This window comes from Rhodnius prolixus, unplaced genomic scaffold (genome assembly GCF_049639745.1).
Source record: "Rhodnius prolixus isolate KJV_2025 unplaced genomic scaffold, Rpr scaffold_6, whole genome shotgun sequence".
Classification (NCBI taxonomy): domain Eukaryota; kingdom Metazoa; phylum Arthropoda; class Insecta; order Hemiptera; family Reduviidae; genus Rhodnius; species Rhodnius prolixus.
In genome coordinates this window covers 25,278,999-25,301,771 of record NW_027411634.1, presented here as the reverse complement: position 1 = coordinate 25,301,771, position 22,773 = coordinate 25,278,999, and the positions used below count along the sequence as shown (strand labels likewise).

General features: G+C 32.3%; 1 protein-coding gene and 1 long non-coding RNA gene across 9 annotated transcripts in view; one reads left to right on the top strand and one right to left on the bottom strand.

Moving 5' to 3' along the window:
* LOC141461305 (orexin/Hypocretin receptor type 1) overlaps positions 1 to 22,773 on the bottom strand; it is a 304,429-nt gene that overhangs the window by 42,366 nt on the left and 239,290 nt on the right. For both annotated transcript variants that reach the window (XM_074142238.1, XM_074142239.1), the window contains exon 3: positions 6,415 to 6,506. In XM_074142238.1, coding sequence (XP_073998339.1) covers positions 6,415 to 6,506 — 92 coding nt within the window. The remainder of the gene's footprint in view (positions 1 to 6,414; positions 6,507 to 22,773) is intronic.
* Positions 9,750 to 22,773, top strand: part of LOC141461308 (uncharacterized) — a 59,732-nt gene continuing 46,708 nt past the window's right edge. For all 7 annotated transcript variants that reach the window (XR_012462737.1, XR_012462735.1, XR_012462739.1 and 4 more), the window contains exon 1: positions 9,750 to 9,986. This is a non-coding gene — a long non-coding RNA (uncharacterized lncRNA). The remainder of the gene's footprint in view (positions 9,987 to 22,773) is intronic.

Sequence of the window (22,773 nt, the reverse complement as noted above, 5' to 3'; positions counted from 1 at the left end):
TATTCAATAAGTAATAATTTCCAAAAAAAAAAATGTTTTTGTCAATTTCAATTTGCATTCCAGATGAAAACCTCTCTCTTAAATTGATAGCATAAAGTAATAGAAAGGAAATGATCTTCCATCACATCACGCTGGGGTGAATTATTAAAGAGCACCCATCATTCAAATATGATAAATTCGATGACAAAAATTCTCCCTTTTCTTCTACCTAAAATCAATAAATTGATGAATATCATTAAAGGAAAATGTCGAACACACTATGTACAATCAATCATACGTTTAGATGCCATTGTAACTGTACATTGTTAACTATTAGTTCTTAGTTTTGTTTGCTTCAGTTTAAGTCTAGTTGTCCATTTCTTTCTTTTGTTTTATTTAAATATTTATAGGAACTCTTTACTTTTACATAGTTTATTATTTTCATTTAATAATATTAGACTATTAATCTGTAATCATTTATAAGCTTACATTTTGGTATCACTAGTAATAACAATTACTTATAAATCATTATTGCATTAATAATTACTTATGTTCACTTATTTGTTGTGGTTAAATGTTTCTTTTGCATGCATATTTGAATTTTGTGTCAACTTCTTGCTGGAGAACCTTCTTTGCTTTAAGCAATAAATAAGTATTAAACTGTAAAAGTATTTTTAATTCTCTTTTTCAAAATTTCTGTAATCTTTTTAAAATTTTGTTCATCATGTTATAAATTGTGATAAGATGAATATGCTGTATTGGTACTAAATATTACGTATACACTCAGTAAATACAACACAGAGATTTTTAGACCACATTCCGTAGTAATTGACCAGAAAGCCTAATTAATCAGAAAGAGGGTGTATTATGGAAACCACTATTAAAACTTATCTTTTGTGAGGTCTCGAGCAAAGAATGAAGTTTTCTCTTCTCCTAAGAGCCGGAACTCTGATCCATAAAAACCTTGTGCACCAAAATAATAGTATAGAACCCTTTACTAACAAAATGATTCAATCTAACCCTGCGATTTTTGTGTTCCTCATCATGCAGTAGCCTATCATGTGGTCTCTCTAGTCATCCGAATAGCTGGTCGTCCTTTTAAATTACGAGAGTAAAAACTTGCTGCAAAACCTATACCTTGATAGCCGCAATTAAAAGTCACTTTGCAGTGCCAGAAAAAGCTTCGGCTCCCTTGAAAATATTATTTAAATTCCGAAAAGAAGGGATTAGCACAGTAAGTAGCATGGTGGACTTGCAAGTCGGAGGACCAAGATTCAAGTGAGACGTGGTGCTTTTAGATTTCTACCTCCAGTAGCATCTACAGCTCACCGTGTGGCGGACAAATCCTTCTTAGATATCAGAAAATTATAAACTAAAATGTTAACACTCTAAGAAAACCCAGATGTTCCAATTGCCTAATGGATATCGCATTCTGCTAGAGAATCTAGGATCATAGATTTTTTTTTGAAATAAATCTCTTGTTTTTGCATGTACATTATACATTACTTCTTCTTGCAGTAACTTACTACTTGATCTCAAAAATTTGGTTCATAAGCTTAATTGTTGTATGATAAGAAACGTACATTTGCCTTAAGTCTTTACATAAGCTTTGCCAAAAAAGGCAGGATGTTTTAAATTAAGTATTATTTTTGTTGTAACTTTTATCAACAGCTGTTCAAATTAAATCCTTTCTGAGTTAAATAATTACACATTAAGTAAACACATATTTCCAATTATTTATTATTAAATTATATTGTTGGAATCCTTTGGTCTTAAAGGAAGAAGTCGAGTTAAATACTTAATTTTCAAAATAAGTCTGGTGTTCGATATTTTTTCTTTTACTACCTAATTTCTTTGTAGACCTTCCGATTGGATTGTAAACTGACCACATAAATTAATAAAGATATTAAAAAGAGGAAACAGAAAGTTTTGAGAGGTAATAACTGGGTTGAGTTGGGCTTGTTTCTTTAGAAGGACTAATTAAATGATACAAGTATTTTTAGGACGAGATGCCATTTATATTAAAAAGGAAATAAATCAACAGAATCAAACAAGGTTTAGTGTTATGGTTTATTTCCTGGCTGAGAAAATCTCATTTACATTTATTGACGTTTCCTAACTTACTTTCCAATTTATATGAACCTTTAAAAAATATTTTATCTCGTATTTTGTTGATATGAAGAGTGTTGTACGAGATTCGACTTTCACAATTTTATTACGATCTGTAAACACAATCACACAGACATTCAATAAAATACATTTTTTCACTAACAAACTGTTAGTTGGTTTAATATTACCCAGTAAATGATTATTTTATTCCATAAATGCTATTGTTTTGTGTTTAGAAAATCATTTAGTTGGGTCAAAATTTTAATATGGAAAAATACTAATTGGCTTAAAACGCTACCTTTGACTAGTAAAAGATTCCCAAATCCTCTTATTGGACCCAATTATAATATGCTCTTCATACAGATGGAGTTAAGACTATCCCACCTAACTTCACTCGTCTAAATGGAGTGTTGGGATGAGTGCAGACATGAATGTTGTTGTACTGATGATTTTTATGATAGCAGATGGATTTGTGGAAACTCTGATAGCAGAATTTTACCGTATCGGATTCTTAGGGAATGAATAGGTCATTAAGCAAAGTTTTGTTGCTTTAATGATATTTTTGTTTTTGTCGTAAGTCTGTGCATTGTGAAGATTGGATTCAGAATAGAGTGGTACACTAAGTGGGACCCCATATCTTTACGATGTAGCATAAAAAAAAGGTTGTCATAATGGATAAAATAAATAAATGAAATGAAAATTTAATTACGTCATTACTAAATAGCTGAAATTTTTTCTTGCAACATCTTTTACTATTTATTTCATTAATGAAACGAACAAAGAGTTGCACCAACGTTCTTGAGAGGGGTTGTAGTTTGGAGAGTGGCCATTCCATACCTGCAGTTAACGTTTCATCAAAGTAACTTCTCTCCATATGGAGTCTGCAGCTGAAAATTCCAAGTCTGATAACAAGAGCCTTAATAGGAACAAAGCACGATTTCAATCCATCCAAATCATGGAGATAAGATCCGAGTCTTTCCATGACCACTTGAAGCTTAGTTAGCATATATACCAAAGACAAATACTCTGCTTTTTGGCGAACCTTGACACGTGGAAAGCCTTCCTAGTCAATATTCCTCCTACCGCAAATAAGCTTGTTTACACTTGTTCTTTAGTAGAGCTAATTTTACTGCCTCAAATAAAGTATTTCTGTTTGATTATCTTTTCGCCACCATTAAGGTGATGACTTAGCGCGCACAGAAAGCAGCAAATAATCTTACATTTAAATCTACAAGACTCCAGCAAACGTTAACCACTTCAAGAGTAAACTTTACCACATTCTCACTACCATTATCTTATCTTCATCGCCAAAACTGTGATTTCTTTTTGTTACCGGTAACCGTTCAACTGTGTATCTAGGAGTTCTTTGCTTACATATCTTCTGTGCCTCTTACCTAAAAAATAACAAACAGAAGCGGACATAAGCAATCTCCCTGCTCGACTCCTTTCAGTTTATGGAAAGGTTCGGATTCCTTTCCATTTAGGCTTAACACACCTTCAAGATCTTATTCTTGCTGGTACTGTGATTGATCTCTGTTTTTATTTAGGCAATATTCACTTGCCTACCAGAGCTCGCCATATTTACTGCCCATTGGTTGATTCAAATGCAGTTTGTATACCCAAGAAAGACAAGTTTGAAGGAAAGCCAGTTTTGAATGATTTGTGCCCTATGTTTATGTATAAAAGCATTCTAACAAAAAAAACATGTCTGGATTTTTTTTGTCCAGTTCTGAAGACTGTCTATTGTTTCTCTTCTTCTTTCAACTATTTCTTCAACCTTAACTTTAAAAAAAAGTTAAATGACCTCTTTCTACAAACAAAGTAAAATATAATGAGATTAAACGTGTAGATGACAAAGTGAATTTATTCGCCTCCTTAAGTTCTGTATAATTAATTATTGTGTTTTTCAATTCGGAGTACAAACTCTTTTTTTGTTTCTTCCACAAAGATCCAAAGGTAGGATTTTTTATTTTTGCTGGAAATTGGGTTCATTTACCAACCCTTTGGTACAGTTTTATTTCTTTTCTCCTAATTATCCTTTGAATAGAAGTTACTTAAAAAAAAACAAGGACTTTTACGTTAGTTCACTTTTTAATTAGCAGCAGTTGCATAATACAGACGACACTTTTTTAAACGCGGTTGTTTATTCAAAATTCTTATTATGATCATATTAAATTAATGTTATAAATTAAACAATAATCTTTCAACGAAATAAAAAAGATAGTTTGGAATAATAATAGTAATCTTCTTTTTTCTATTTACTTTTGTTATTACTAGTAAATATGTCTTATTAATATAGTGGCACTATCCACAGTCTAGAATGGAAGAAGAAGTGTAGGGATAACAATAACCCTCATCCCTCACCTTTACAGAAATAAATTTGAGGACACAGACAACAGTGAATAAACTCTTCAGCAAGGGTTATGAAATTAGAATATAGAACAGTGTCGATACTTAACAATTGCTTTCATTATTGTTTTCATATCCATCTTCAGTATTCATCCTTTCAATAAAACATGCCCGCACTCTACGTTAAAGATAATAACAAACGCTTGTGCGCTACAACTACAATGAGTACTAGTATGCCATGGAGTAAGAAAGGGTTTGAAACAGTTGAGTATCCGCAATGGATCTAGGATTTGCAATGGCACTTTTCGAATAATCGTCCACAAAGAATGAAGCAGGAGGGAATTGGAAGTAAACAAGGTATTTAACTCTTAATAGCCATTATAAACATTGCACTCACTCAGCAAGGTGCAATTTTGATGGATTTCCTCCCACCGTCCTACCTACAAAAAGCTGCAATAATCCTGCGGTATTTATAATGCTCCTAAGAAATCAATAAAGATCCTTTAAAGAAAAATTTGTGAGGTAAAGAATGGTCGTGGATTTAGATAGAGTAAGTTACTTAGTAAGCTACATGAAACAGAGTCCTAGTCTTCTTGTAATACCTACTTGCAATACAAACTTTGCACATTGCTTTAATTAAGCAATACAAAAGTTAGTAGCTAAGAAATCACCAAAAAAAAAATGGATCCATCTAAATGTCACTTAAACCAAATATTTTAAATTGTAAATTCTTCTTTTTCTAGGTAGAGATTCAAATTTAGGTATTTTGTAGGAAATTTATGAATGAATGCAGCATTCAGTTTGGATACATTTATGTAGAATACAGTTAGTTAATAATAACTAAGCTGTTTACGGTAGCTTAGGAAAAGAAAACAAAAAGTTGTATTGTTTCAGAACTACGATATTCAATTTGTTAGTACTGAACGAAGTAGAAACAATTGAATTCAGTTATTGTTTGGAAATACTAACAAAAACAGTTGAGTTATTTTTTATTTAGCAAACAATTGCGTGTCCAGTTGTTGTGAGGAACGAGGCACACACACGGCTAACAATGTAACTGGAGGCAGACATAGAAAAAGTCCAGATGGTGAAATTCCACAAGTTGGGTCCCTTTGTAAGAGGGCATTGTACGCATTCTTAAATGTTTACATCTCTTAAATTACTCAGACAAGGGGCATTCTATTATCAACTGTCTTATCTTTAATCAATATTGAACGCCTACAGAAAATACTTAACTTTTTTCTATTCTAGATTTAGAAAGTAAGAATAACTAAATATCTTTATAAAATGAAGCATTTTGCAATTAGTATTATTTTTTCTTTTGAATAAATAATAGAAGAAACTATCTTATGGTGTACGAGAGTGAAATTATTCACTTGACTATTCCATTTTTAAAGTTTCATTAAATAAAGTTAATTATGAATATTCGATTTTGAACGATTTCCCAAACTAATCTTGTTTTACATAAAATTTCATTTTATGGTATCCAGTTCTTGAAATGAATCTCAATTATTAACGAATAATAAATATATTTAATAAAAATAACATATATAATGTATGTATAAAATTCATATTGATAATATATTTAAAATCTTAATTCTTCCAACAGTCTGACACAAATCCTAATTTGCTTACAAGGAAAGTAATTAAGAAAAAATATCTTTCGGTAAGACAGTGTATGAGAGCTGAGAGAGTCCATTTAGAAATACTGTATGACGCCCCTGTATAAAGTATCTATGTTGTGAAAAATAATTTTTTAGCTGTATTATAGGAATTGAAGGAAAGATATCCCCTAACTTTATTCTAACAAAATATGTGTCTTTAATGACACAGTTTTCAGTAACCTGAATGGCCATAACTTATTGTAGATTTATTTGTCATTTTTAGGAAAATATGTATTGAGAAGGATTAAGATTTCTACTGAAAGCAAATTAAGCCACTAACTACAAGATAGGTATTAATTTTAAAAATACTTACAAAGCAATGAATAATCCCCGAACATATTCCTGCATATCGTCTTGTAAATTCACTGCACAGATACCAACTCCATGAAACTGGGGCATGTATTTCTGAAACAAAATAATAAACAATCAAAATTAGATTTTTAAAGTGTATTTTAGACATAGATTAAAGTTTTATTTTACATTACTTCACAGACATGAAATGAATTGTGATGAAAAGTTACATTTTCGATTATAAATCTTCTGGAATTACTTGTTTCAAGAAAAGAGTTCTGCGTGTGCGTTCTTGGTATAGGTATTATTCATGATATTTGTACGATGTAAGGGTCGTGGCCTTAAGTTGGTCCCTCCTGAGGCAAAGAAAGGCTTTGCAGAGTTTAGATAGTTGAGGCTACGTAGCTAAGGCAAGATCTACTGATGGATCCAGTTCGAAAAAGTTTCACAGTTATCTAAATAAATCTTAACTTCTTTCTATCTGTCAACCAGTTCCGACGAAAGTTCCTGAATCGATGCTACTCATATTTTGAACGCTAAGTTGTGAGAAGAATTGGTATTACTACTTCTATCTCACAAATTCTAAACAGATGGATTCAAAAATTGAGACGACTCTTTAAATCATAATTTCCAGTAATTGATCCTATGAATGAAAGAATCTTGTTCGATTCCTCTCTATTTTACCATGCTCTTACTAAAAATGAACGCAGTGAGGTCGGACATTCCAGTAAGCTGGTAACGAGAAGCTTGTAGGGGATAAATATAAATTTTATCACATTTGACTTTTCTGCGATTTTCCTATTTTTAAGCTGAGATACTTCCTCATAACGTATTTTTCAGATAACAACTCAAAATCAAAAGTCTGTCCAATGGCATTATCTTCTCTTAATAGTTGAGAACAGAAATTTAAAATTACTATTTTTATTTATTTGCCATTAAGGCTGAAGCCTTGTACAAACTGAGTGGCATTTATAAAATATTTACTTGAGTGATACATTAATAAAATAAATGAGTATTCTTAATAAATTAAACTAAATTAAAAAAAAAGAAAAACAAAAAACAATAGTATTAATAAAAATAAAACAATCTAAAAGGTAAAATAAACAGAACTTAATGATAGAAATTTAAAATTAATTTTAATAGGTTCTGTTCAAGAACTTGAGGACAGATGGGAAATTTACTTTTAAGGTTACTGTTTTTTTAAGGAATTCACACAAAATTTGTTGCTTCATAAAATAAGAGATCTTATTTATTCATGATTTACCTACTGAGTACCACGAATAAACAAAATAATTTTGCACTTGCAATTAGTAAAGGGAAATGTTAATTTCAGTAACCGTGTTTGTTTAATGCTCATTCAAATTTATATTTCCGTAGATAGGCCAGCAAAGGTTGAGCAAGGAATGTTTAAAAAGTTACGAATATTCCGTGCAAAGTTCTGTCTAAATAATTTCCATCTATTGACCTAGTGAAAATATGATGAGACATACCTTTCTCAACCTTTCAACTTACGCTGATCTATGTTTAAAGAACAGTGGAGAATAAGTAAACAGACTGCTTAATGTCGCTTTCTAAACTCTGAGGAAATTTGCCAGATTAATATTAAATTATTAAATTGCATTTATAACCTAATTTTCTGTTTTAAATGAGATATTTGTAAAGTAAAACTGTACTTCAGATTACATCCTATCTTCCAAGTTTATGAATAAGTAATTCATATTTCATATTTGGACTGGTTCAAAGTGAAAGCAATAAGGAATATCCAATATTAAATATTCCGTGTTGTTTAATCCAAAACAGAATAAATTTAGGATCACTTTGACGCTTTCTAGAATAATTTTCGCATTTTCCAATGCTTGAAACTGGGTAAAAGTTGCACAATAAAGACCAGAAAGGTAAATATTAAGCCTACATCACTGCTTCTACGGTAAACAACTTTCTTTTCATTTATTAGTACAAATTAGATGCACCTTCCTCAGATCCTTCTCAATACGCCTTCTCCAAACAGATCTCTGGTTGGGCAAGTCAAGTAAGGAAAAGTGGGAACCTTTTTATTTAAATTTGCAAACCTATTTTTTTGTGGTGAGGTATTCAACACTGTGACTTTATTTAATCTATTGTGCTTCAACTAGTGACAGCTGAAACCTCTACAACATTTCCGGCAATAAAACAAATTACCGAGGAACTTTAAGAAAGTTCGAGAAAGAGAAATGAGGACAAATGCTTCCCAAAATTGCCAAACTCCTTCCCCTACAAGCCCTCCATACACATTTTGAGGAGTGTTCCTTCAAGAGGATTCTAGGTATGATATATTCACGTAGGCTTTTTCGGAAGCTGGTGGCTTTCCAGACCAAGGCCACGCGCCAAATACTATCCTCACCCAAATCTCCTAGGGAGAACATATCCTGGAAACCAACTGGGTAATCTTAGAAAATTTATAGGGAAAGAGAACATACCGCTGGTTTGGATGTTCAGTCACAAAGCTTTAACAACCCTCTCGTTACAATAACATACCTCCCTCTACTTCCTTACATTTAATAAGGCTACCTGGGAGGTCAAATATGCTCCCAAGCCAATGTTATCTCGGAAAGGCTTCTTACTCAGAGGGGGCGGCTCGGTAGCACGAGATTCCGTTTTAGAAATGGTCACCCCTATGCTTTCTATCATTCAGCAAAGCTGCCTGACATCTCAGATTGTGCTGGATAATCGTTGGAAAGGAGACGATTAGAAGTATTGGATATTTTGCTCCATGGCTCCATAGATGTTCTGAAGATTATCCTTTGCCCAACTCTTAGTAAAATGGATAGATGTGAGGTGGAGAAGTTTTTAAGTCTTTAAAGTCTCTGCGAGCTCAGTAGCAGTTTGTCCGTGGGGCACTGTTACATTGAGATCAGATCGATTTTCACACCGAACACTAGTACGTCATAAAGTTTCTTACGTCGCACTTAATATTTTTCAAAATTAATTATTTTCAATTAACCCTCTTAAATATTATTGTAACCACAATTCTTGGCAAGTGACAGATTTTTTGTTTTTGTATTTAATAAAAAATATGTACCTTTAGATTTCCAAATTCTTCATATTTGAAAGATAAATTTAAAAAAAAAAAACAATCAGGATTCTAAAAAATATCTAAACAAAACCATATTTAATTTACAGCATTGTTCCAAAATTTAAAAAGTTTTTTTTATCAAACAATACATAACGAATCTTTTCTATTAAACAATGAAACTACATTCATGTATTTAGCGAACGTATAAAAGCATTTTAATAAGCTTCTTGCTAAATGTTGTTGGAACGATGGTCCGTAAGTCAATAAACATTTTAATTCCATTATTATTCATTATATTCTGAGAATGTGATTGTAGTACTGTTCATCACTTGTGAGCACACTTTGAAATGTGATTATTTCTGTGTAAATACATCAGCAATGTATTCAGTTTTCTCTTTTCGTACGAATTATTAGTAGACCGTCATATTTATGCAGATTCAAGTTTATTTATTGTTGTGAATAAATTGCACTTTGTGTATATCCATGAAAGAAAGTAAATATTAACCAATTTGTGGATTTAATGTTTCGTTGTTGCATGTTCGGTAAGTACTTTTTTTTTAAAGTTATTAGCAATTTTATCGAAAAAGCTATCTGATTATTATTTTTCTCTTTTCAATTTTATTGAAATCATGGTACGCTATCGCTGAATGGCTCATTAATGGACAATAGTTTTCCAAGAGTAGAGGTGTTTGGTTTGAAGTAATTTCAATAATACAGGATAAAAAGGGATTTAATTTTAATGAGGCCAACATTTTAATTTGAGGAAAATTTGCCAAATAAAAGAGAAGGACTTGCAGTAAGAGAAACTGGCCGGCAATTTCAGCTAGACTCATTTTCACTTCAAGATTCATTCTTATATTCTCTTTTCCGTCGTAAAAAGAAGTTTTTGCAGTCGTGCAAATTTGGCCATTTAAGTCTTTAAGGGAATTATGCTTTCAAAGTATAGCCCTTCACTTCCGTGATTTTTGGTAGAGTCACGAAAAAGTAGCAAAGACTAGGTTTTTAAAGTTTTTAACTAGATTGCTACAGATGAAGAGTTTCAGGACTTTTGTGAGACTTTTGGTACAGAAATCGTTCGGCATTCAACACACGGTGAGCCCATTCTCTCGGACCCAGTGGTAAAGACTTGGGGTCTGTTGCGAGGAACAGTCCTCACCATAAGATTAAGTAGTGCTTACTTAGAACCAGCAAGTCACCTGCAAGGCACAGATAATATCACTAAAGGTATTTTACTTAATAGGACTAGCCCCTGTTCAAACTGCCGACATAAGAGGAAACAGTTTCTTATATTCTGTCCAATAGCGATGCAATCCCTAGTTTGCGATATGAAACCTTAAGTACTCGGGACCAAAAATCTAAGGAAGATACCAAAACAAATTTCTATTTCGGTGGGTTTTAAAACGTTTCAAATAATTTTCATTTAAGTTCGTATATCAGCTAAAGAGTTAGACTTATAGAGCTATGTTAGAGATACTGTAGAGTCCTATAATATTAATAATTACTTTGCTAAAATTAATTGTTGCATTACTGGATACTTCTTCACATTTTTTTGGGTGATTTTCCTCAAAAACTGATTCATGTTCTTTTTTATGCAATCCAACTAAAAAATAATGTATGTTTTTATGAAAAATTGTGTGAATTAGAATTTTAAAATTTTCTAAAGCTGAAGGTAAACACATCAAATTTGTAATTCATCAGAAGCAAAAATCATTCAGATTTGAAGAAATTTTTTATATCCATAGAATTTTAAAAAGCAAAATTATTTAATTTAGATTTGGTTAATTTTTGTTTTGAACATTGGTTGAATGAAGTTAGTTGGTGAACAGGAAACAAAACCAACGGAAACAAACAATAAATGGCAGAATGTTGGATGGAATACGGGGCTGAGCACAGAATCGCATGAATCAACTTGGTCGTGATGCAACCACCGCAACCATCACAGAATGCACACCAACATCGTTATTATACACTCAAATACATTGTAATGTACCGCAAACATTCACAATTAGGAGAACAACAGATGAAATATCAAGCTGAAGTAGACAATGACTGAGAAAGGGTGGGAGATTGGCGTGAATAAGAGCGAGTTGTTATTAACTACAACAAAACTGCACACGAAATCATGTTACTTGTCCGCAGTTACAATAGTGTGCTTCATTTTGAAGCAGTGTACTCAATGCTTAATAGTTACTCATGGAATCATGAAACAGCAATCCGAACTTTATTAACAACAGCCATTATCAGTAAAAATTCCAAATATTGTAGAGAGCTTAATTGAAAGAGAAATGAAATGAATAGTTTTTGAAGATCCAGTTTTGATAGCGTGGTCTCTTCCTATTCTTGAAATAGGAAATCTATTCCATAGGAGAGTGGGCCTTTTTTTTAAAAAAGATCTTATTAACTATATTTGAAATCGAAACAAGTTAGCACATGCCATTTCAGCTCGAGTGGCAGTAGTTTGAGCTGGACGACAAAGGCGCCAAAAGACGACAAAAGAATGAAGTTAATTGATGGCGGAAAGTAACAGGTAAAAAAAAAGTGTACGTTTACCCAATAACCTACTAACCTAAAAAAGCTTGTATAAATACATTTCGTAAGCAGACTGAGTTTATTTTAAGCAGTTGACGGGTTACGCTGTTAAGCTGTCAAATTGTCTAGTTATTTCTAATAATTACTCAGTTTATATTTGTATAGTTATTGTATTATTCTAGTTCTTTCAAAGAGTTCTTAGTATACCACCATTCTTGTTGAATGATAGGATTAATAGGAAGAAATTTCATAGTACAATGACGATGCCTTCAGAGGAAAAGGATCTAGAACTGCCAAAAACGAATATTTTAGAAAAACTATACAAATAAAAGCTCGACTTATAAATGATGTATACAGGAAGATTAGAACAAAAATTGTCGGTATTATCTTCTAGGGTACTTTAAAAAAGTAATATTCATTTAGTGAACTGATCCTTCCAAATAAGGAATTTTGTACAAACAAATTTTTAAAAAGCACAAACCCCTATAACGGAATACAATGAGATAGGGTCGTACACAATCCTGAAATAGCACTACAAAGAAACTTTACCTACCTACTTCGTCTTCTAGAAGTACCCATCATCAGATTTTCTGAAGAATTGCTTCGAACAAACGTTTTAGAACAAAATGTGTGCAATGAGGGTATTATTTAAGTTTTGTAAAAATAGTATTGATCATTTTCGGGATAAAATCAGAAAAGGAAAATATTCTGAGAGATTACTAGTGTACCATGGATTTACCAAAATGAAATATATAATTTGAGATCCTTGCGATTTATAGTAATTGAGATAGCGCGTTTAAACATAAATCATTTTTTAAAATCCACTTCTTCTGAGTCAGGGTCCTTAGAACGGATATTTTCGACCTTAAAACTCGATTATTAAACATCAAACAAACCTAATAAGGAAAGTATTAAAAAAAAAAATTGCGACGTACAATTGGAGATCATCTTCTTATCTGAATTCAATGTTCACGGAAGAACAATCTTTTCTTTAAAAGTAGGTATTAATAGAAATGTGAAAACCCTTTGTCATTTGCAAACAATAAAGTGAATCTCAGCTTGTTTATGTTATTACGAGGATACTGCATAGCATTTCCGTTTTATCGAGTTTACGTTGTAGTATGAATAAGTTGATTTGTTTATTTTTTTTATTATTAGGGTCTTTTAGAACTTCAATTCAACGTTAAACCAATTATTCCAATTCATGTTAAAGACCAAATGTTTTCTATACAGGAAATATGAAATTGATTTTACGGAAATTGGATAAACTGATATCTGTTTCCTATCATAATATCATTGTACATACAATCTCTCACAAATGGCACAATCAATGTTTACTATATTGTTTCATGAGGACCCCGTCCTGTTTTGGAATGAATTCAAATAGCAATTTAATTTTCCAATTTCTATCTTTTATTTTCCAACATACCGTAGGTGTTTTTAAAATGAAGATAATTTTTTATTTATTTAATTATTGTATTTAATATTCCACACCAACAATGTGCATCTTCATCTGTGTATATGCAAATATATAAATTAATTTCCTTCATTAATAAAATAATTGGTATGGTACAATTTTTCGCAATCGTAGCGTTGAATACATACTAGCTATTCGTCAAAAAGATTTAAAAACAAATTGGTTTCATTTTAATTTGAGACTGAAACACAATTCAATCAAGAAGAGTTTTAATGAAATGTAAATTTAAATCTAAAATAATTCTGATAAAACGTTTTTATGAAAAGAACAAGAATAAAAAATCCTACAATCTGGAACTATAGAAGAACGAGCATATAATAAAAACTGTTCCTAGCACGTCACCTGTTCAACATGGACTAGCGTAGTGTCTTCAAAGCAGAGACGCTACCAACACAATTGTACAAACCACAGTAGTTTTTGGTGAGAAAGAAAGAGGCAGACAGATAATAGTCCCAAATTAATTTGAGAAGATACGTAAGGGGCAAGGCAGGTTTTGAGATAATCTAAGGGCAGCTTGGAGGTTCAAATTAAAGCAAAATTTTAGGTCTTGTCTTGGTGGGACAGAACATATTGTAAAGTTTTTCCAAAAACTTTACTTACACAACTAGTGCCTGCCACTAGTTATTTTAATATTATGTGGGTTTTATTAAATAATAAAACTCGCTAAAGTTGTAAGTAATAACCTGATTTATTCACACATTAACATTAACTAACATGAACATTTACTAGCAACTAACGCTATTCATTACAGTCACCATTTACAACAGTCACAACAGTTTACTGTTACTTACTCAATACGTAACGCCACAAAACTGTTCCACGACTGACCCCTGGTCCGCACTGCACCGAATTGCACTAGGCTCAGCTGCACTAACCCAGCTCTACTCATCAACTGACTAATTGCCCAACTAGCTACCTCTGAAGCAATCCGCAACTCTGACTCTCTCAAAAACTGTCGCTTCTAAAGTGTCTCTCCAAACTAACGTCTCTCCAAGACTCACTCAAAACTAACTGATTAAAAACTCGTTAAGAACTCCTTAAAAACTCTAAAAACTGACTTCTCCAGCTGTGTCTGCCTCCTTTTAACTACGTGCCTCCCTCCAACTGGGACTGCCCTCCTCCAACTCTCTGAGCATAAGTTTCCACGCCCTCCTGACGTTCATTGGCTGGAGAAAATGTACTGCCACCACCTCAGCTGGGGCCGCCCTCCTGCTACTCTCTGTCTCGCTCCTACCTGTCAATCACTGGCTGGGATATGCCACCACCCCAACTGAGGCCTTTCTCTTAGCTGGCTTTTACACAGGTCACTAACTCCTTGAACAGTCTAGCCCTTTCCTTTCTAGTTCAGATAGAGACCGGCCCTTTTGTCTACACAGTGGTGGCCAGATACCGACTTTGGTCGCTTAACCCCTAGAACAATCTAGGCCTTTCTTCTCTGCCACTGGTAGATACCGCCCCTTTTGTTTATGCAGTGGCGGCCTGTTACTGACTTTGGTCGTTCAACCTCTAGAACAATCTAGGCCTTTCTTCTCCGCCCAGGTCAACTTCGTTACAACATTTTAGGATAAGATTCTGCGCCACTCGATGTCGATCTTTGATGATCGAGCTTAGAAACAATCAGAGATTGGTTTCCTACGACTACTTCCCTTGAGTTTGGTCAACCGCGATCTGGCTCACCATATCCAGCAGAAGACATTGCTTCATCAATCCTCGCTGCCTTAAATAGCTTAATTTCACTTATACATTCATAAACTCGGTTTTTGTAAATATAATAATGAAATAAATATAGAGTTTAAATCCTAAATTGGAGGAATTTTAATTACACATTCCCTTCTCTCCTCAAAGTCACATTATTTTTCTCTCATTGCAATGGCTTCAATGCAGAAACAATCTACTTTTCTAAAATGTTCATGATACTCTTTTTTTGATACTAAAATTTTTCAAAATGGACGTTATTTGAAAATGTACAAATTTGAGAACTTGTAGTCCGTATTCTTATGCTGATAGGACTAAGAAAATTTAATAAGAAAACGCTTTGGTACTAATTTTACTGATATTAAAAAGTGGGTCTCACCCAAATTGTTTTTGTTAAATAATAAATAATTAAGAAACGAGAAACAAAAATAGGAGAAATAGAGACGGGATTTAAGGAATGAGGGAGAGGAAATAGTGGCTTCCACAAAGGGAGTTGTGAAAGTAATTACCCTTGCCATTTTCGCTTCAGACTCTATCCAGCTTCTTGATACAAGAAATCCTTTGAAGCAACCTCTTTAAAAAAATAATCAACCGAGATATTGCTTTTGTAATAACCAGTTCTACTTATCCAGTTTTTTTCATAAAATTTTTCCAAATATTTCCACCATTTTCTAACACGTAATATACCGTCGGTTGGCAGCTGTTGACTAGTTCTGGTCATTATAATAAATTGTTCACAATCAATCTAAGAGATATATCAAAGGACAAATTGGCAGGTTCTCTATTCTCTTGAACATATCGCTGACAATTGTGCTCTACTGTTTTAATTATTTAGTTTCATAACAAGGGAATTTTATTGAGCAATACCTTAGTACAATCCTAGATCACAACTCAGTCCTACAAATAATTTGAAAGTTATTAAATTGTAAGAGGCCAATTAACTTAACCAAGGTTAATAAAATATTCTTCTGTTGACGCCTTTTAATTGGCTATTTGATTTTCCCATACTTGTCCAATACAATTTTTTACGCATCGTGTTAATTACACATACATGAAAAGATGTATCAATTGAAATTGAAACTGCAGATTGTAGGTGCTATCTAACAGAAAATGATCGACATATTCATTGGGCCGATGGTAATTACTACAGTTGAAATGCCCTCACTCTAAATAGCTGCAATAGATTCGGTTGGCTGGCATCCATTAAAAGTCATTGAAGTTGTCAATTGATTCCATCTTGTGCTTGGTGCATTTACATGTACTTTCAAAACAACGTCTCGCTATCAGTATCTGCCAAATTGTAGCACAAACCTCCCTAGGTACACTGTAATTTACACTGTTTGAAATGACAACATCATCTCTAGACATTAAACGCATGAGAGTAGGGAAAATGTTGAAAGAAGGGACTATACTTTCTTCCTTTTAAGGGAAGTATTACTATTTTAAAGGTGCGGAATGGCGATAAATGGTATCGCTACCACTTCTCCTCCTCTAGACTTGTACAGCCATTTGTGGATGGCGAATTAGGTAAGGAGAAACGACGAAAAGTAATATTTTATTTATATTTATCTTAAGTTTTTTCTCTTTTTAAGCCATTTGAATTGTACGTCAGTAATTTAACTGAATCATTTCTCACGCATTTCATATTTCTTTTACTGCCATTATTGTTGTAATAATTGATAAATGTCTTGCCTATCAGATTCCGGAAAATTAAAGTCCTATCAGAGATTATCCTAGCCATTTTATAGAGTATTTCTTTATTTATCTTATGCAATTCAGACTCCTGAAATATAAGAAGCTATACATTTATTTACAATATTTAAAATAATGATCCGTCAGTTATATTTCCCTACCATAGTTTATTAAACTTATTCAAAATTCTTTAATAAACTAGGTTTTAAACAAAGAAGAATAAGTTACAAGTACACGGTGATTTTGTGGCCATTTGAAGCACAGAAGGGAAACTGAACGAATAAAGTTGATACATACGAGGTACATGGTAGGAATAAGTGGTCAGGTCAAGGTTGAATCCCAACATACAAATCTTTATTTATTATCATCCAGTACTCTACAAATCCTGATAAAATCCGATATAGTGACTCCGTAAAGCATTAGTTATTTTTGTTTATTTGCTACAGTTATTCCAATAAAAGTAGAAGTATTGATTTTTTTATTTTAAAACTTCAATTAACGAGTGAAATACAGTAATTATATTATATTTATTGTTCCAAATATTGCGTAGCATCATGGGTCTTTTTTAAGAATAGAAAAATTCTGTATTTCGTGTAATTTAACACATCGCAGGGGTTCTGTGCTAAGAATATTTAAATAATTTTTTAAATTAATAAGTACTGATTCCAATATCAAAGACAGATTATAACAATGATTAGTAATAAATAGAACTGAATAATATTATTAAAACAGATATGAAAATAGTAATATTAAGAAATAACCAAATTGTTTCTAACTTCAAGAAACGAGTGAAATACAGTAATTCTATTATATTTATATTTATTCTATTATTTAAATAAACTAAAAACTTTTATTAATCATTATTCAATTTAAATTAATTCTCATTTCATTTTTTCAATTTACTCTTTGTTTTAAATTATTAATATTAATATTATTATTATTAATAATGAATTTTTGTTATTTGAAAGGTTCCCTTATCGAGAGACAGTGTATCACATTATTTATACTTTTATTTTATTTTGAAGGTGCGTTTACATCTCCAGATAACACTGCCGATCACTGACAGTGAGCTGTAAGAAGCTCCTGGAAGCAAGAAAATATAAAGGGCAGTAGCTGGATTCAAATCAGAAATTTCTGATAATCACTGAGCAAATCATATCTCTTTAGCTTAAAGTTATGATGGCTCTTCACGAAATGCCCTTGCGAAGAGTCAGGGGCGGCTTAACCTACAGTGCAGGGTGTGCAATGCACACGGGCGCCGCCGTCTCAGGGGGCGCCGCGGCGCTCCCTGAGACAGCTAAGAGCATCGTCTAGGACCAACATGGTACAACAATGATATGACAGAAGCGGCCAGCCAGCGCGGTGGCGGCAGTTATCAAACGCGATAACTTAGTTAATAGTTATAGCCGCGGGGGGGGGGTCAGGCCTAGGGGGCGCCAGGGTTTCATTGCACACGGGCGCTACACGAGCTAGAGCCGCCCCTGCGAAGAGTAGGAATTCAACAATGATCGCACAATTCGATGTGATTCTCGTGATCGCTAAAGAATAATATCTTATCCATGTATTCCACTTGTTTCACTTTTAAAAGAATATTTTGGCAGCAATATAGGAACTGACAGTTTTCTATATATGTCTATAATTTGGGCTAATGGGATAGTACCAAAGACAACTAAGTTTTACTTTGACGTAGACGGTATTGACCTGGCGAAATTGAAAGAGTACAGCTGTTTCTATCCTTATTGATCCACTTGACATGCTATAAACACATATATGACCGTGAATATTATACTTACTATTTACATTATTGACCACGCCTAATGGCACAATTAGGAGCCATTACAGCAGAGCTTGTTAGAGGCAAGGCCCCACAAAGCTAAGAAGCATTGTGGTGTTGGGTTCGATTTCCGGTTTAGGCCATGGATTTTATTTGATGGTTAATAAGAGAATTTATTAGTAAAGTCGCCTCTGTTCGCGATATCTAATTCGCTAATTAGACGTAAAACCTGCCTGGAAAAATAGGCATTACTTTACTTCACCGCATAATTGACGTATATTTATTGCTTGGATTAATCATTTATTCTGATTTGTTCAATCACTTTTCGGTTTTTAAAATTGCTCTGCTCAAACAAAATCAGACAAATTAATTTATAAAAGTCAATTTTTCGAATCCAAGGAACCTCAAGAGTGATATTCCCAGGGAAAACTAAAGGTCTAAAAATAGCAGGATAAAAAAGCCCTTTCAGAATAATTAGTGTTTATATTTAAAATATACCTCTAAACAACAAAATGAAGGGATTATATTTTGAGTAAAAAAAATCTTGTAGTCACCCTCGTAGAAGTTAAAAAAAATAAAAACGAGAGAGAGAATAACTCTCTAAAAGTTTATTTTAATTTCCTTGTGACAACTAAAAAAAAAACTCTTGTGACAAGCACGCTCCTTACTCGAGTTCGTTATGACTAAATCCGGCTTCATTATTCAGTATATTCTCAAATAACACTTAACGAGACAGAAAAAAAATATACACATATATTATATGTGTATTACCTTTTCACTCTATTTAAAGAAATTTTAGTCCATCGCTCAAAAAAACAGGAATATTTGTAATTAAAAATGAATCCTTAAGGAAAAGTTAAAAGATAAGATTAAAATACTCGTAGTTCTTAACTCCAGTTTAACTTCTAACTAAGGATTTGATTTAGTGCATTCCCAGTGGAAATTAACATCAAAACTTTATTTTAATTTAGTTATCGAAAATTCTTCTTTTATTACCAATAATAAATAATATATGAATAAGATATACAGTGACTCCCATTAATATTGGGACACCTATTACAAAATGATTTAAAAGGAAAATGAAAACAACAGACAAAAGTTTGGAATTTTTTTTTTTTAATTTCATTAGCAACATCTGTATAAATCGATGAAATTCCAAACTGTTAGGTAGCACTTTTTGAAAAAATGTAAAATAAGGCTCTCAAAAATATTGGGACACCAGAAGTGCTAGAGTTTAAATGTTGAATATTTAAAATCTCCTACTACTTAATAATTGGTTGGTAATAATTTAATAATTGCTTTTTGACTTACAATAGCCCTCTAACGATCAGGCATAGGTGAAACAAGTTTTTGGTTAATTCAGGTGGTGTTTTTTTCCCATTCTTCCAGGAAACATCGTTTTAATTCATTTTTGTTAGATATTACTCGTTTACTTAAAGCACTAGCTAAATATTGCCATAAATGTTCAATGGGGTTAAAATCTGGTGACTGTGGAGAGGTTTGGAAAACTTTGGGCAATTATATAACAGTCACTGACGTATCACCCAAGCCGTAGGTTTGGGGTCGTTGTCTTGGTAGAATTTAGAAGACCCTAAAATACCAAATGTTTGGGCACTTTTTTCAAATTATATTTTAATATATTACTATAAACCATTTTGTGCATCATTCCATCAATAAACACTAATTCTCCAAATCCTGATGCACATTCAGCTCCAAACCAGAACTGACCCACCACCACCCGGAGGTGCAGCTTTAAAACCCTTTAAAGTTGGCTGTAAATTCTTCTTTACGAGTTCAGCATTCGCTTTCCTCCAGACCATAACCCTTCCATCTGACTGAAAAACATTAAATTTTGATTCATCGCTAGAGTATATCATTCCAAAAGTCACTATTTACATTGAAATATTTTTCGGCAAATTTCACTCTCTTAACACGATTTATCTTACTGACAAAAGGATTCTTCCAGGCTACTCTACCATGATAGTCGAGTTTTCTTAGCACTCTCCGAACTGTTTCTGCTCCTTTTTTGCTCTCTGAAAATGTCAAAAATTTCACATTGAAGTTTTGGAGCACTAAGTCGGTGATCTTTTTTAATTCTTTTAATATATAACGCTGCTCTCTCTCAGAGAGCAGTTGAGGACGGCCTTTTTGTGGGGTTGAAACAATTCTTTTTTCTTATTGGTAACGCTGAATGATGTTCCACGCAGTAGATGTTTTAGGTCCGATCAGTTTTTCTGTCTCTCTAACACTTTTTATTGTCTTTGTGCAATGAAATTATAATATTTCTTTGTTCAATCGTTGTATTTGTATTTTTGCGCGACATGTTACACCTGGCTTGATTTATATAAACTAATTTAATTATTAATTTCATATTGAATATATGCTTAAGGTATATATTTACAAATTGTATAAATATTCGGGCAAAACCTTGGACAAACTATAAATTATAATAGTGTCCCAATATTTATGAGAGGTAGAATTTGCTCTTATTATTATATATATTTTTTTTAATCTACCAAAACATTTTTATGTACTTATTTAAATAGTTTTTATTTAATTAATAGTAATTATAAAATGAAATGAATTTATAAAAATTTGAATAAATGGGTGCCACTTTTAATTTTCGTCAATTTTTAACTTCTGTATGTACTGTCCCAATATTAATGGGAGTCACTGTATATTATATGTATATGTGTATAACCTTTTCACTCTATTTAAAGAAATTTTAGTCCATCGCTCAAAAAAACAGGAATACTTGTAATTAAAAATGAATCCTTAAGGAAAAGTTAAAAGATAAAATACTCGTAGTTCTTAACTCCAGTTTAACTTCTAACTAAGGATTTGATTTAGTGCATTCCCAGTATCAAAACTTTATTTTAATTTAGTTATCGAAAATTCTTCTTTTATTACCAAGAATAAATAATATATAAATAGATATGTATCAAAATAAAAACATGAACAATACAAAAATAAGAACGCCTAATTTTTTTTCTCGCACAATATTTTTAATAATTCATAATTTATACATACTCGTATTTGAACAATCTTCCACAAAATTGAATTTATAAAACTTTCTTTCTCTCTTAAAAAATCCAAATTATATGAGATTCTACATGTGAGCAATTAATCTTGACAGAATATTTTGTAATAAAATAGTGATGTAACTCTGGACTAAATGTAAGAAGCGAATGTCGCTCAGTAGCACGCTAGGTACAGTTACGGTCTGTTACACTCATTGTATAAAAACCACTTCACTTTCTGCCTGCAAAATGGGGCGTACATAATTCATCCCTTTTTATTGTTAGCAGTTTTACATTTTTCTTGTGGCATAGAAAAGAGAGTCAGGTATTTAAAAAAAAAGAAGAGTGATTTGAGAAAATAGCTTTTCTTTACAGCTTAATACTGATGTTATATTCTCTATCTCTTACTCTTCTAGAAAGTCAAGTTGCAATCTTGTGGATTTTCTTTTCAGCGTTTTCATTGAGAATATCCGTTTCAAGGATCAGTGAGTCCAAAAAAGTGGTTTTTAATAAATTAGTCTTATAGTAAACCAAAGAGTGCACTATAACTAAGATAAGACAAGAAAACAAAAATGCAGTAAATTCAAATTTCATATTTTCCTTTGGAACTGTTAGAAGGCGCCAAAATAAGGTTTTGATCAAAAATGGTCAACCTAAAGCATCACTTTATCTAAAAAATATTTCAGTTTAACAAAATTTTCTTGAAAAAACACCAACAACTTTATTTAAACATAGTAAATTGGTTATAAACAAACAAATCCATTGAAATTGTGGTTAGGCCGTAGCTTGAATGGTTCATCAATCATCAGACCTAAATTAATTTGATGAGTCATTAACTGTAGTGTGACATGGAAGCGTAAGTCGGATTCTCTACACTAAACAGATGAAACCCCGAAACCGATTAGGGTTGCAAAAAACATGGGTGCTATGATGGATAAAGTCAGCGGGAAAATAGTGTTATACGAGATAATGCTAAAACAAGAAAAAGGTAACAAACTTTTTGTTTCCAGACTGGAATAGGTGGTCTCAATAAGTAATATTCAGAAATCATTAACTAACTGAAAATTAAAGTTTCAGTGAAAATCAATATTGAATAGTCATTAATTAAAAATTCATAGATTTTGCAAAATTCAATTTAATTC